This window comes from Pocillopora damicornis, chromosome 10 (assembly GCF_964200805.1).
Source record: "Pocillopora damicornis chromosome 10, jaPocDami1.2, whole genome shotgun sequence".
In the NCBI taxonomy this organism is placed as follows: domain Eukaryota; kingdom Metazoa; phylum Cnidaria; class Anthozoa; order Scleractinia; family Pocilloporidae; genus Pocillopora; species Pocillopora damicornis.
Genome location: NC_142679.1, coordinates 2,287,501 through 2,303,863, shown reverse-complemented (window position 1 = coordinate 2,303,863; position 16,363 = coordinate 2,287,501). Strand labels below are relative to the sequence as shown.

General features: G+C 39.0%; 1 protein-coding gene across 5 annotated transcripts in view; it reads right to left on the bottom strand.

The window, feature by feature from the left end:
• Nucleotides 1-328: 328 nt before the first annotated feature.
• The window catches only part of LOC149038429 (uncharacterized), a 41,359-nt gene continuing 25,324 nt past the window's right edge, over nucleotides 329-16,363 (bottom strand). For 2 of the 5 annotated variants that reach the window (XM_089184741.1, XM_089184742.1), the window contains exons 3-8: nucleotides 14,063-14,111; nucleotides 8,538-9,729; nucleotides 7,669-7,791; nucleotides 6,808-6,867; nucleotides 1,479-6,282; nucleotides 329-1,044 (exon numbers count right to left, since the gene is read on the bottom strand). In XM_089184741.1, coding sequence (XP_089040867.1) covers nucleotides 1,931-6,282; nucleotides 6,808-6,867; nucleotides 7,669-7,791; nucleotides 8,538-9,729; nucleotides 14,063-14,080 — 5,745 coding nt within the window. In that variant the 5' untranslated portion in view covers nucleotides 14,081-14,111 and the 3' untranslated portion in view covers nucleotides 329-1,044; nucleotides 1,479-1,930. The remainder of the gene's footprint in view (nucleotides 1,045-1,478; nucleotides 6,283-6,807; nucleotides 6,868-7,668; nucleotides 7,792-8,537; nucleotides 9,730-14,062; nucleotides 14,112-16,363) is intronic. The other 3 variants (XM_089184740.1, XM_089184739.1, XM_089184743.1) reach the window with 2 other exon arrangements.

Here is a 16,363-nt window from a genome sequence, read left to right as displayed (position 1 = left end):
TTTGTAATTCAGGGCTGATATTGTAAGGAGAAATTAGATTCTAGTCACTCTTAGGGGTTTTAAAGGGTTAAATACCATCTACTGAAAATCATACAGCAGGAAAGTGAAGTAGCTTACGGCGCTAAGGACGCGGTTACTTATGATCCCATGAAAACTAGATCATCAAAGTCATAAGTCATCGGATGGCCTGAGAACTGGCACTGTGATTGGTTGGTTCGTCCGCGTCTGCTTGCGACTCCGACAATTCAGTTTTCATTGGATCAGAAGTGTTTGAGTCAAAGTGAATAAGGACACAAAATGGAAACGTTCTGTATCTTCTGACTCTAAATCCGTCCATTTCGATTTTTATTGTACGACGCTGCCAACATTTTGAGGCATAACTCACTTAATTTAAGCATTGCGCGGACCTGGTTGCAAGCTGAATAATTCTCAGAACATCTTTCTGTTTTAGGACAAAAGTGTGAAGCAAGAAAGACACCAGCGCTTTGCTCTGACATAATGTTAAACTTCCACCGTTTAGCTCCACGACTTAATCACCTTTCACTATATCAATTGAAGAGAAATTTTAAAATCCTCCTTGCAAATTTATTACATATCGTCAAAAAGGCTGTTGTGCTAAAAATTGATTACATGTCGTCAAAAAAGCTGTTGTACTAATCGTGGTAGTGAAGTGCTATCGCTTGACTCACGATGAGATCACTTCCAATGTCAATCGCAATCAGGTAGACTGCCTGCGCGTCACCTTATAAAAGACTGACATGATATTTCCACAGAAAATTTCCACTCTACTTAATACCTGGTTAAATAATAGAAAATTTTACAAAGTAGTCGAGTATTTTCTTCATCCATGATTCAACTTTAAATGCGACAATCAACCTGCTATCACGAGGAAGATTTGCTTATGTGTCTGAAACACTGTTCCTTCCAATCAGTTGGTACGAAAGAATCCTTCACTAGGCTTGTTCCTGTTTAAGACGGTATCCGATACTTCAACACCATTTAATCCTTCATCACGCTGACAGCTGGGCAGTTGAGACGTGTAGGCTGTAATAGAAACAGTAGGAAACTCAGTAAAAAATAAAGAATTTTGTTTTCGTTTTGTCACAAGCCTGAGACGAATTGGAAGAGTCGAGCCCCTGACCTGCGGATTTCGCGCTCCGATGCTCTACCACTAGGCTGCAGATAACTAATTGGTAAGCTAAGGTGTATGGAGGGTTCAAACGTGACAAGAACCTTGCATACTGCTAGGATTAGCATCATCAAAGTGCCCCGTGTTTCTCCTTACAATATCATCCCTGAATCAAACTTGAAAATCACGAGAATCAAGGAAATGATCACCAACTCATAAAGCTCCTGATTTTCAAAAAAATTCTCCTTGTAAGCGCTTCTGGAAATGTCTAGAGAACAGTAAGGAGAATTAACATAATAATGTTAGGGGATAAAGGATTAATTTACCCTTCAGGATCTAAATGACTAACCCTCTGTCAGGAGTCTTCTTACATCAAATTCTGTCAAGGACTGCGCTTACGTCATTGTGGTCATTAACCTCAGAGGAGTCCAAGTCTTTAATTGCCAGGATGTCACACACATCATTTATAAGTCCTCTTTTGCTGCACTTCATTTTGGTCCAGTTCAACTGAAACAAGTCCATGCCGTTGACTTTTCTGCCAAGTTCCACAACCGCATCCAGCCAATGGCTCTCCTCCTATCACAAGGCTTGCAGCGCTTTTTCCTCTACGAGAAATTTAGAATCAGACACAGACTCCACCCCCGTCAACGTAGCTGTTGAATGTAGACACTGACGCTTTGTTCCAGGTTTCCAGTCTTCTGTAATAATAATCATTGTACGATAAGTGCGACCATCTTGTTAGGGTGCTCAGTCAGTGTCGAGAATATTCAAATAATGTGCTTTTCACTAAGCCATACTCATTTAAGGTTTTTCATTGCTCTCACTGAGCATGTTAACTTCGAGAAAAATTTTGACCGACGATGTGTTCCCTGACAAAGCTTGACACAATTTGTTTATCCAGTCTTCGTATGAATCAGTGTAGTTGTTTAGTGTAAGGTTTAATATGGCGAGTGACGTGTTTTGTGCTACAACACTCCTCAGATTAAGCATCCAGTCTCCACGCATGTCACTGTGGTTGTTGACTGTAATACTCAGCGTGGTTATCGACGTGTTTTGTGCCAAATCACTTCCCAAGCGGCCCATCAAGTCTCCACTCATGTTACTGTAGTTGCTGACTGTAATACTCAGCGTGGTTATCGACGTGTTTTGTGCCAAACCACTTCCCAGTCCACCCATCCAGTCTCCACTCATGTAATTGTAGTTGTTGAATGTAATACTCAGCGTGGTTATCGACGTGTTGTGTGCCAAACTTCTTCCCAGTCCACCCATCCAGTCTCCACTCATGTAACTGTGGTTGTTGAATGTAATACTCAGCGTGGTTATCGACATGTTGCGTGCCAAATCCCTTCCCAGGAATTGTATCCCGTATCTACTCCTGTCACCGTAGTCGTTGAATGTAATACTCAGCGTAGTTATCGACGTGTTGTGTGCCAAACTACTTCCCAGTCCACCCATCCAGTCTCCATGCATGTCACTGTGGTTGTTGAATGTAATACTCAGCGTGGTTATCGACGTGTTGTGTGCCAAATCCCTTCCCAGGGATTGTATCCCGTATCTACTTCTGTCACCGTAGTCGTTGAATGTAATACTCAGCGTAGTTATCGACGTGTTTTGTGCCAAATCACTTCTCAGTTGGTCCATCCAGTCTACACTCATGCAACTGTAGTTGTTGAATGTAATACTCAGCGTGGTTATCGTCGTGTTTTCTGCCGAACCCCATACCAGTTGGTCCGCCCAGTCTCCACTCCTGTCACTGAAGTTGTTGAATGTAATACGCAGCGTAGTTATTGACGTGTTTTGTGCCAAACCAATTCTCAGTTCGCTCATCCAGAATCCACTCTTGCAACTGTAGTTGTTGAATGTAATACTCAGCGTGGTTATCGACGTGTTGCGTGCCAAATCCCTTCCCAGGGATTGTATCCCGTCTCTACTCCTGTCACCGTAGTCGTTGAATGTAATACTCAGCGTAGTTATTGACGTGTTTTGTGCCAAACCCCTTCCCAGTTCGTCCATCCAGTATACACTCATAAGACTTTGGTTGTCGAATGTAATACTCAGCGTGGTTATCATCGTGTTTTGTGCCAAACCACTTCCCAGTTCGCCCATCCCGTCTCCACTCGTGTACCTGTAGTTGTTGACTATAATACTCGGCGTGCTTATCGACGTATTTCTTGCAAAACCACACCACAGACCGCCTATCAGGTCTTCAATCGTGTAACTGTCGTGGTTGAATGAAATACTCAGCGTGGTTATCGACGTGTTTTGTGCCAAACCACTCCAAAGACCACCCATCCAGCCTTCACTCATGCCAATGCAGTTGTTGAATGAGAGGTGTAATGTAGTAAGTGACACGAATTTCACCAAAAAGTCACCAACACTTCGTCCCCAGTCCTCCTCACTTGAGTAAATGAGCCTATCAAAGTTCATACTCACTTTACTTACACGTGAGCAGATAGGCTCGACGTTTGTAAATGCTGATGTTAATGAGGAAGAATCGACTACAGACAGCTCGACTTCTTCGCATATTTCGTCAACTGTCCTTACGTCATGGACATTTAGAGTAGAGGAAAATTTTTGATTGCATGTTAGGGCTTCAAGAGTGCTCTCTCCGTCTCTTGTCACCTCTCCCCTAATGTTGATACTCAAGTTGGACAGTGACTTAACTTTGTCAAAGTTCTTAACCAAACAGGTAGCAACACCATCTGTTACTCTTCCATGGATACTCAAATTAACGCAAGAAACTCTTGAGGCTATCAGGAGTTTGCATAAATCACTTGCTCCAGTGCAACTCAACTCTCCCCACATCTTTACAGTAAGTGAGTGAAGTTTCAACACGCCAAGTTTTTCTTCAAGTAGAAGAGGACGAAGACAGGCCACCTGTGAAGTTGTTATTTTGCTAACTACATCCGGCTCAATTGTAAGAGACAGAGATGACGTTTTAGCAACATAGAGAGCTTCACAAATGTTTATCCAATTCTCGGGGAGTCCTCCGAACACTTTTAAGACCAGTGACCTTAAAGTACTATTTTCTACAACACCCTTTTTCAACGAAATGAAAGCAGAGCAGCTGACGCTTCCACATACAGTCAATGTGAGGGATTTTAAGTAAGGATTAGCTGCAAGTCCTTCGGCGACAGAAGTCGCCAATGAATCGTGCATGTCTCCATAAATAGTGAGGCCAAAAGATTGAAGTGATCTGTTCAATAACAAATTGTTCAAAGCCACCATATCACTTTTCCTTACTGAGCCACTGATCTCCAGCACAACAGATGTCAGCGGTGTATCTCCAGATAATCCTTTTTCAAGAACAGTGGCCCAATCCTCAACTAACTTACCCGGCAGTTTTAAAGTCACGGTTTGAAGTGTTTTGTTTGCGGCTAAATTGTCACCAATGGAAGCGACCTTTTTAGGGGAAAAGCAACTTGTTTGAAGAGTAAAGGAATGCAAAGATGAGTTCCCTTGAAGTGCACTATACATAAGGCCAGTTATTTGTTCTGTAACATCTTCAAAAGAAAAGAAAATAGTTTCTAGCCTGGAGTAAGAGGTTAGAAACTCGTCAGCAGAGCGAAGATGCAGTATGTCATCAAAATATACAGAAAGATGAACGGGCAATTGTAATTGTGAGAAGCTCTTGCAAGCATTTGCAACTCTTAGAACACCTTCAAATATATCATTTCCGATGCATCTGGTTACTGTCTGTGGAAACGGGATAAAGGAACAAAGAGTCATTGCCATTTGTTCTGCTTCCCCGCTTTCACTGAAACACTCAGTGAAGAAAGTCGCCTCTTGCTCACTACAATTTAGCCAGTTCCAGCATTCAACCTTAAGATTCTCGCCAATCTGTCTAAACAGATTACAAGTAGCCTCACCCAGTATGCCAGACACAAAGATAAACACTTGGTTGTATTTTCTTGTGATGTCAGCAAAGCTCAACTTCAAATCATGAAAGACATTAACCTTCTCTTCCAGTAGCTTGTGTGCCAGATATAATGCCGCCAAGTACTCTTGAAAAGTCTTGTGGAAAAAGTGATATTCGTGCTGAGGGTTAATCTTCTTCGCACTGGCCTCTTTAAATACCAAACCAAGTTTACGAGCTGCCAAAGTTTTCGTTGTCCTTTCCAATTTTTCCAACTCTTCTTCTCGAAACGAAAACCGGTCTTCCTGCAAACACCTCCACGCTAACTGCCCCAGTGCTAGTAAACTATCTTTAAATTGTTTCTCTAGAGCTTTGTCGTCAGCAGCGGCTTCCACCTTGTTTTTGGCACAATACCTTCGCAAAAGGCAACCAACAATAATGTGATAAAGTTCGGTTCGAGAAGATGGTAGATTCCCTTCATAATCCTCAAAAACAACACAGAGAAGAAGCAAATTCAATGGATTGCTCGGGAGTGCATGGAGGAAGGTATTTTCCCGGATGGACTGAATAAGCCTTTCTCCCTTTGCTACATGATCAAGACCTAAGTGACTAAAGTGCTTTCTGATGTACTCAAAGGAGTCTACTTTCGTGAACCCTTCAATTTGCAGAATAACGTCAAAGTCAACCTTCTGTCGCACTTCAATTCCTTTTTCTTGACGAGATGTGGCCAAAACGTAGCAAAGTGGTAACATTCTTCTTCTTAGTAACTTATCCACGTGACTTTCACCTGCTGCCGGAAGCTCATCAAGGCCATCTAAAATCACCAAAATGTTTTCCTGGTTGTGAACATCTTTGATGTAATCTACCAGCTTTTCCTTGACCTTTCCCTCCATTGGGAGTAGCTGATCAACAATGGCATCTATTACATCTCCACAAATGTCTCGACATTTCAGCAGCAACAAAAGTTTGAAAACTGGAAAAGCAGATTCACTTGGGATTTTCTGGTTAGCCCAGTCATGAGAAATTTTAAGACAAAAAGTTGTCTTTCCAATTCCAGGGCTTCCCTCTACGAGCACCATTGAATCGTCATCTTTGTTGACAGTTTTAAAGATATCAAACATGTTCACTGTTCTATCTTCCAATCTAAAGTCTGTTATTCGTCTCGACACTACTGACAATTTTGTGTAAACATCATCAAGAGGTAGCTTAAAGGTGTTCTCCCAAAGAAGCGGTTTTAGAAGACCTCTTCTGTTGTACTCAGCTCTGAGATGTTTTGTAATCACAGAAAGGTCATGATCTAGGGGAAAATTATGAAAACAAAAAAAATTTTAACTTTTGTACATGTTTCATGCAATTTTTTTTAGGATTACATTCAGAATGGAAAAGAATTTCAGGCTCTATGCAGATGGTATGTGATTGCACAGATTATGAAGATGAATCAAACATTAAAATCAAAACATTTACAGATTTAACCTCGAACAACTGAGACTGAAAAAGCATGACTAAATTGAAGTTAACAAACACAGAGGCCATGATCCACTGGAAATGGCTGAAACATAAACAGGAAACCTCTCCACTTGCTAACTTTCAAGATGACAAGCAATGGAGAAGAACTATAACGCTGCGCTGTGTATGCAAATAACATGAGATTCCACTAATCTAATTGACTGTTGACGGAATTACCACTAAGAAGACTGCACTGACTGGTGTATCAGTCAGTGAGTCTACAAGCAGTGCATGCCTTCCCCAAATTAATGAGTTAATTGACCACAACATCAATTTAAACTAAAGTAACATGGTAATTACTACATATAGCAATTACCATGAGCTGTGGAATCACTTTGAGTCTGACCACTTTCTTGAAACGGTGGGATGTCCCTACCTTCAAGGAACAAGGAACATTAAAAAGCTAAGTTCTCATGACTTGCTGCTGCATGCTCATTGCTAGACAAGCCTCACAAACAATATTGACCCAATATCTCCCTGAATCAACCATTACAGTCACAAAAATTACGAAAATAATCACCACCACAGAAACCTACTGATTTTTAAACTAATTCTCCTGGTCAGTACCAAAGGAAATTTAGACAAAACAGTAAGGAGAAAATGCATACTGATGTTAGGGTGTGAGGGGTTTTTACTACTACATGTAACAACATTCCAACCAAGTAAATAAAATCAACTGGTCAAAAGCAGCAAACTTAGATTCTTTGGATCCTCTCAGAAAGGGTAAACCAAGTGGGTCGAGTTCCAGAATTAAATAAGTTTTGGCTTCTGCTGAACTACACAGAACAAAAACAATGGATGATAGTCGTTCATCCTTGACTGGTAAAGCTGTTAATCTGCTTGCTACCACACCTATGGCAGGTGCCAAATAAATTAATAATAGCTAATTATTAAATACTGTAAAATATTGTAAAATATAACTTTCACCATACTTCTTATTGCTTGCTGTTTAAACAAATTCAAATATCAAATAATTGTTTCAACTCATGCTGAATGTAATATTTTTGATATCTTGGCTTAGTTAGAGGTACATTAAGGAAGTGATTGCATTCCATTGACATAGACCAACATACATGAAAGCCTTCCTAACAAAAATGTTACTATGTGTTTCCCATCATAAATAGTCAATCTGATGCAATGTTGTAAGTGACCCCAGTTTTGAGAAATTACTGATTACCTTTGTGGTACATGCCATCTCTCAATTCTTCTCTGGGTCTCTCACAAGCCTGAGTTGTATCTTCTGCAACAGATGTTAGCCTCTTATCCCTGACTGGCTTAGCTAACTTGCTCTCTGATGAATCTACATGGGATAAACCAAATTAATTATGGATTTTAACTCTATTTCAGCTATTTATCGTTTCATAAGTTTTGGTGTGTAAAGATAATCATTCGCATTATAGCTATATAGCTACAGGGTTTAAATATAAACCACTTCAAAAGAATATCATGGAATTTCCAGAAGATATACATCTAGTATGTCTTGGTGGATGCTTCATAAATAATTTTGAAAGAATTTGACAAGATTTCCAATTGGTTAAAAAATTAATGAGGGTATGGAGCTTATCCCAATTTCTACAGCTCAAAGGAACCAAGGGGATTGTAAATTGTTCCTACTGGAAGGAGGAATATTCAAAATATTCAAATTGAATTTAAAATCCAATTTTAATTTCATTGCAAGTTACCCCTCCCCATTTAACCTTTACTAGTGAACCAAACAGTTCACTAGTTTAAAAAAAATGTCAAAGCTTGGTGGAGACAGACACCTTGACAGTTGTATGTTTGTTCCCAAAGAAAAAAAACAGAAGTGTCAATCTGAAGTCCAGTCTCCCAGATAGACTTCTTACTAACAACGTTGAACACACCTACATGTACTGTAGGTGACCAATAAAGAGTCTGTGCTATAATTATTTGAAAACATCAACTGTCTAGTGAATGACAAGAACATGCTGTTACATGTTGCAAAAGTACATTGAAGTAGCAGTACTAATATCAACTCTTGTTTAATTGTAAAAGCGGAAAATAGTTTAAACAAAAAAGAACGTTTACCAAATGCAAGTGTCTGCATCTTTTTCACCAAGACAGTACAAGGCTTCTCCCAGTCATATGCTTTTGCATAATGTTCACGAAGAAGCTCTGCTTCTGAAAGGCGATCTTTCCTACATTTTTGACGTACATCTCTGATCTTTTTAGCCCAGTCTTTGGGATCTTCTGAGTCTACCACATAGTGTGAGCCAAAAAGCACTTTCTTCAGAGCTCCTCCAAGTCCTGAATTACCACTGATAAGTACAGGCAGACCAGCAGATAACGCTTCAAGGCCACACAATCCAAAACCTTCAGTCCTAGATGGCATTATAGCAAGATCCACCTCACAGAAAAAGTTGGCTAGTTCTTCACTGCTGTCATCAAAGCTGTGAACAATTAGCTGATTACGACTGATGCCATGCTGAAGCAGCTTCTCTGCTATTTCCTTGCCATCTTCTCTCAGTGAATAAAGAAACTTCAGTTGGTAGGATGCATCTTTCAACTCAGCAATCGCTTCAGCAGCCATGTTGAACCCCTTAACATCAAAATCTTTACAGCTGTCACCACTTCCAATAACTAAAACACAGAATGTTTTCCTTTCACCAGTGGCCTGTGCTACATTCAAAAATTCAGAGAAAATACCTGGGGTGAGATCTAAAATGGTTTCCTCTTCTTTATCAGAACAAAGGCAGCGTTCATAAGCCTCTGCCACCTTGGGTCCTATTGCTACAACCTCATCGGCCATTTTACAGAGTTCTACTTCTGTTTTCTGAAGTCGTTGTCCTTCTGAAATGTTCTGGTACATTCCCACTTCTTCATGAACACTGTGAACAACTTGAATCCATCTGCAGTCTTTACTCCTCTTTATGAGTGAAATTTGTCTTCCAAGATGCACTCCATGTCCTATGATACAGTCTACATCATGGTTTCTGGGTAAAGATGACAACCAAAGAATTGGTTCATAGCCAGGCAGTTTATCTGCTTCAACAAGCTTAATTTTGTGACTTGCAGCATTTCTCTTGTCCTCTTCACTGCACTTTGGAAGAAACACACTAACATCCACATCCTTAGCTAACTGTATTGCAAGCTTTCTACTGATAGTTGAGACTTCTCTATCAGTTGATGATCTCCACCCACTACTCAGCAAAGTGACTTTCAGTCTCCTGTTTTGCTGGCCTTCCTGTGATGAAGAGGTTTCACTTGGAGTGGCCAAATCCTTCAAGATCAAGACAGCACAAATTAAGGATAGCCTTCTTTATTGCAATAATAAAATATATTTCATATTAATAAACAAAAGTTACCATATAATATATCTTTTTGTCATGTGTTATGTAACAATGGCCAAGAGAACATGGAGAGAGAAAAAAAAATAGAAAAGCACATGGTATTTGTGTGCAATTCTTGGTTGTTCATCAGTTATTTATGTAGCAAGGGAGCACAACATTGGTGATGAGGGTAGGCATGGAATTAGCACAGCATAAGCATGGCACAAGATGTCTTTGAACAAAAATGGAGCTTCAAAGGCAATTCCCAAGTTTGATTAATTGTCACTTGGAGTCCACTATGTCTAATTATTAATCAAGGTAAAAATGCAACCACAAGACAAAGAACAACAGCTATGCTACTCCAATAAACAGGCCCACATGTCCAAGAAATCTTCTCTAAACTTGTGAACACTTGCAAAGCAAACAATTATGTATGCAGCTGTCACAGCATTGGATGGATATTTTTTTCCCAAAGTCAACTCAGTTTTTGCCCATCAGAAATTTCACCAACTCTAACAAAAGGAGGGTGAGACTGTTTTGCACTTTGTAACTGGATTAAGAAAAGGAAAGGATTGCAGTTTTGGTGCAGACTTTGACAACCAGATAAGAGACCTAATCTCCTGTGCAAATGTAAGTCAGACTATGTGAACCACAAATTATTTGAAGAAAGGCAAGAGCTAACCCTCAATTGGATGTTAGAACTCTCAGAACAGTGTGAAAGGGCAGAGCACCAAATATCTTATCTCAGTGAGAGCAAGCAGGGTCCAGAAGATGTAAACAGGGTTCATAAAAAACCCTGGCAGACCAAATGGTAAACAAAAGAGTAAAGGAAACAAACAAGAAAAACATTGCTATAGTTGTGGGTCCAGTGGGCACCTGGGTGGAGATCCAAACTGCCCTGCTAGAGGTCAGACTTGTAGGAAGTGTGTAGGAAAAGTTCATTTTGCTAGTGTCTGTAAAACCAAACTGAAAAAACTTGTGGTTAAACAAGTACACGAAGAATCACATGCAAATGTGGATCAAGTTGATTTACTGCTTTCAGAATCAGTCATGAAGTACAATCAAATCTGCTTGAGTTGTCTGTGGGTGGGGTAGAATTAGAGATGTTGGTGGACTCTGGAGGCCACCACTAACACTGAATACGAAGAAACCTAGGAAAATTTGAAAGCTAAGAAGAAAAAGAATAAATCTGAAGTTGCCCTTTTTGAAAGGAAACTATACATGCTTATACATCCAGCAAGCCCCTTGAAGTAAAAGGCTGTTTCATGTGTGAAGTTTTGGTTGGCAAACAGAGAACTCAACAGAGAATTGCAACAATAATTCCTAGAGGTGTTTAGTGGGATTTGAAAGCTGAGGTCTTAACAAGTGACATTACACAAAGACCCAACAGTGAAACCAGAAGCACACCGCTGAGAAAACTCCCTTCAATTTGCAAATTGGGAAAGAAAGTTCAATAACTATTAGACTGTGACATCATAGAAGAAGTTGACAGTCCAACACCATGGGTGAAACCAGTAGTAATTATTCCAAAGACAGATGGTGACATTTGGCTCTGCATAGATATGCATAGTCAATACCCCATACCAACAGTAAATGGGCTGCCACACAACAAGAATGGCTGTAAGGTTTTTAGCAAGCTATTAATCAGTGCCAAGGTTAGTCAACATATTTTTTTTTGCAAAGTTCTAGTTATGTGTAGAATGACATTACTATATCCACTACACTCTTAATCATTGATACAACCCCCCCCCCTCCCCCATTCAATGTTACCTGTATGTATAGCTAGAAGTTTGTGGAATCAGGATACAACATTATTTTGGGGGGAAGGGGGGAGCAAATAGGTAAACTCAACAAGGGCAGCTAAAGCAGAACATGGCTGTGGCTGGAACATTTCCATACCTTGACAAGAATATATCAACCAGGGTTGTTGCAGATGTGAGTCTTGCTGGCCTCAGAGCCAGATGTTAATGCAGAACGAGAATTGTGCATGGGTGCCCATTTGCTGAGCAAGCCACCCTTTCAGAGTGTGAAAGTAAATACTTCCAAACTGAAAGAGAACCCCTTGCCCTTTCCTGGGCATGCAAGAGGTACCATGCCTACATGTATATTTACAAAATAAAAATTTAACCTGGTCACTGATCACAAACTGGTAGTGATCTATGGGCCTGTTCCAAATCTTGTTCCTGCATTAATTGTTGGGTAATCCACCTACAACTACAGCCAACCCTCTTTCACATTTGCTGAGTCAGAACAAAGTGACAAATCATCAACACATAGCTAAAGAGTATCTTTGATTTGCAACCATAAGAACTACACCACATGAGAAATTGAAGAAGTATCTGAAATGAATGAACAGTTAAAAGCTCTGAAGGAGGCAAATAAAACTGCTTGATTTGATAAATGCCAGGCTTATGCACCAACTGCTCGTCAACTGTGTGTGATCAGTGAATAGTCCTATGAGGTACCTTTATCAAGCTAACCAGCAAGCTAAGGCCCCAAACCATTGCCTTGGCTCACAAAGGACACTTACATGTCGCAATTATTGCAACAAACCAAATTTGAGAAGCAAAGTATGGTGGCCTTGTATGGATGAGGCAGCAGAAAAATTCTGCAAATCTTTTTAATAATGTCAACTGGTTGCACATCTATATCTCCTTGAGCTACTGACATCAAAGACATTGCTAAAGGGTCCTTAGCGAGACCAAGCCATAGACCTTCTACAGCCACTCCCATCTAGACCATCCATACTACTTGTCATCAACTAGTATGGCCATTATCATGAGTAAGTGGAAGTAATTGACAACCTAGAGGAGATCCTCACCAGCCATGGTCTTCCCATAACTACTAAGTCAGATAGTGGACTGTAATTCTGATCAAGACAATTCTAAGAATACTGTAAGCAGAATGGCATTGTGCATCTTAAGACCACACCAAAACCACCCTTGGCCAATAGGGAACTTGAAAGACAAAATGCCATCCTAATGAAGAGGACCTGCATTGCCCAAGCTGTAACAGTTGACTGGATGAAGGATAAAGAAGATAGGTGAGTATGTAGTGAGGTATTGATCGGTGGAAAGTCCTGAGAAGTATTGTTTAACCCTTAAACTCCCAAGATCTGATTGTCAATTCTCTCCTCTTGCTGCTACACAATTCCTTGTGAATTAGTTACAAGAATTTGGTGTAAGATCAAGATAAAAACTTCTTCCTGATAAGTTTGAGTATTCTCATTACCTTTTTGCCAGAAAACATGTGGATATCATAGGGAGAAGTTACATGTTGGTCACTTCTTGGAGTTAAAGGGTTAAAAGGAAGATGGGAGCACAATTGCCTGAGCTACATGCTGATTGCCACATACAGACTTGTTAGGGTGAAAGAAAAAACCAAAGCATATACAGATAAGGCTAAAAACACCAAACAATCTGATATTCAAGTTGGCGATCGAGTCCTAGTGAAAGACAAAAAGACAAATTCTCCACACCATTCAATCCAATGTAATCCCAAATGGTTAGCAAGACTGGCAACAGTGTCATTATAAAAACTCCAAGTGGGACCCAATACTCGAGAAATACTTCCCATGTGGAGAAATTTGGGATAGATGATCCTGCATCTACATTTGAAACACTATCTGTCAGCCAGACGAAATTAGAGCACCCACAACAAAACCAGGTTGAGCTGCAAGTGAATTAATACCCATGGCACCCACCACTCTGCTGCATGAACCTCCTTCAAGGAATACTCCATTAACACAAGCAAATAGAATGGAAACAAGGCAGTTCCCATCTGTGAAAGACCTCAGAGATAGAGGAGGCTACTAAGAGATACAGGTACAGGGACTTTGTCTTGCAATAATGAACTGATCATTTGAATTTTAAAAATTCATTGAAATTGAAGAACAAAGTGATTGATATCTTTGTGACTTTGTGATTAAGTTTTGTTAAGGACATCCATGGGGAGATATACTGACAAAGTAGAAAGTTACAGGAGTAAAGAAGTAATTAAGCCACTCACACCTGCTTGGGACATATTAAATGTCTACAGCAAGTGTTGACAGAAAAATGCTTTAGATACTTAAAGTGAGTTTCTCAATGAATAACTGTACAATTAAATATTGTAAGATCCTGACAGTAATGAATAGTTTGTCCTTGGTCAAGAATCTGCAAGATTGATAAGCAATGACACACAAAGGTGTAAATGTTGTACCTAAATTTACAGGAAAAAGGGTTCCACTTGTACTAATCTTATCCTCATAGCTTCATAATTAAATTTATGAGTCATTAGTTTTACCTTTGATGGCCCAGACATCACAGGAAACCTTTAATATTGAATGCAACTGTTGAAAAGAAAAAATTACAATGTCTTAATTAACTTTGCTTTTAGATTACATATTCACAAAACAGGCATTATGAGACTGCAGGTGGCTACTGATATAGAATTGGACAAAAATGGAGAAGATAGATTAGGTAGAAGGTAGTTTTGCAGAAGATTTGTATTACATGCAAGCATGCAAAGTAAGAAAGCCTGCCACATTCCATATATTCATGGGTATGCCTCACTTAGCATTTGCTATCTGCGGGTCAAAGGAATATCTTGTAAACATGCAAGAAAATAAAAACAAAAGTGAAAAGTGAAGAGTGAAGTGGTTAACAAAAGAAAGATGATTCAAGAATACAGTGACTTGTTGACGTTAAACCAGTAACTTAATAATAACAAATAATCATGTGAACAATAATGAAAATCATAGAGATAGTACAAGTAATAATTAAGAGGGACTAGCTTGAAAGCCTCATGGTTCTTTTATTCTCTATGCCCCAATAACAATTAAGGTTACTTCCCACTTTCATGGGTGTCCATTAGGAGAAAATTTCTAGTTTCACTAAAATCTTAGCAAATTATATCAGAAGAAAGCTTAATAACTACAGTTTAGGATAAAAATATAATTTGAGCGAGCTTTCCTTTTAGAGAGTGTCAGGAGCTGGTAGGGATGTGAAATGACTGAGGGTTCTTCCATTGAATTTATTGAGTATTGGATACTACAGCACAACCAAAATGGCTGCACAGTCTTATTCAAAAGGCATCACTCAACAAAAGTGTGTCAGGCTTTTCCCATATTCTGATTGGTTGTCTAGATATCAGCATCTAAAGTTGGAGTAGCTAAAATTATGTGAGGCATGTTGCATAAATGGATGCCACAGGAAAAACATTTCAAATGATTAAATTTCCCAACACACTTTCCTTCATTATTATTCTTGGAATGTTTGGGGGAAATTTTACGAAAATTGGTCAAATCTAAATGCCCTATAAATTCCCTCAGAGCAAATGTATTCCTCCCAAAATCAAATGCAAGATTTTAGCTCATAAAGGTTTGCAAACAACTCGTGCCACGCCACAAGATTATCTCGCCTTCTAAAACTGCAAACAAATGGGACGACAGGACCTCCTGGTGTCAATAACAATGGATCAAGATTTCCTGGGAAAAGTAACCCATAGCAGGCACGTTTCTTTTATCCCTTATCACTCAGTGGAGCATTGAGGAGGACAACACAATAATAAGAAAACTTGCCAAAGACAAAGGAAAAACCCATGACAAAGATGGAAAAACTGGAAAATGTGCTAAGAAGCAAGACAACAAATTGACAAACAGCTTTCAAAATTACAATTTGAGGCAATTGCTAATGTTTTTGTATCAAGGCTGGTACTTGCATAAAGAAAAGGAAACCTCGTTTTTAACATGTATGGCACATTTTGGTTTAACGGTGACTTCTTTGTTGAAATCTAGACACAAGCATGAAGCTCCACTAGTACAAGTTGTTTTCACAAAGGAATTTTTTCTTTACTTGACAGAGCGGTACCCTTTAGTGTATGATCTCTCTGATCACCTTCCCAATTTCCTAATTTTTAATAAATTTTCATCACTTCCTGGCAATGTTAAAATATTCAAAAGAGATTATTCTAAATTTGATCAGCAGGCTTTCATTAGTGAGATTCAACTAAATGACTGGAAACTATTTTTGCATCCAATGATAGTGCATGCAATATGTTTAAATCTTTTTACTTTAAAATATCTATTTTAGTATAATCAACAAACATATACCAGTCAAACAACTATCTAGGAGGGAAGTAAAGCTTAAATCAAAACCATGGATATCTAAAGCTCTACAAAAGTCTATTCAAATTAAAAATAATTATTATAAGAAATACCTCAAGACAAAATCTACCTATTACCATACAAAATTTAAGCTTTACAGGAACAAATTAAACCATCTTCTAAAAATAAGCAAAAACAATATTATAATGAATATTTTTTTCAAAATATTAAGGATGGTAAAAGGATCTGGAAAGGGATTAAACAAATAGTAAAATTTAAGCCGCATACTAGCCAAAGGCTCATTAAGATTGTAGAAAACAACTTAGAAATAACTGAACCTAACCTTGTTGCCAAAGCATTTAATGATTATTTTGCCAATATTGGTAAAAACCTAGAAAGTCAAATACCAAGTGTATCCAATAGCCCAATGGTATATCTGAATAATCCTGTATGTAATAATTTTTATTTTTTTCCTGTAACTTGTAGTGAAATTGAAACTG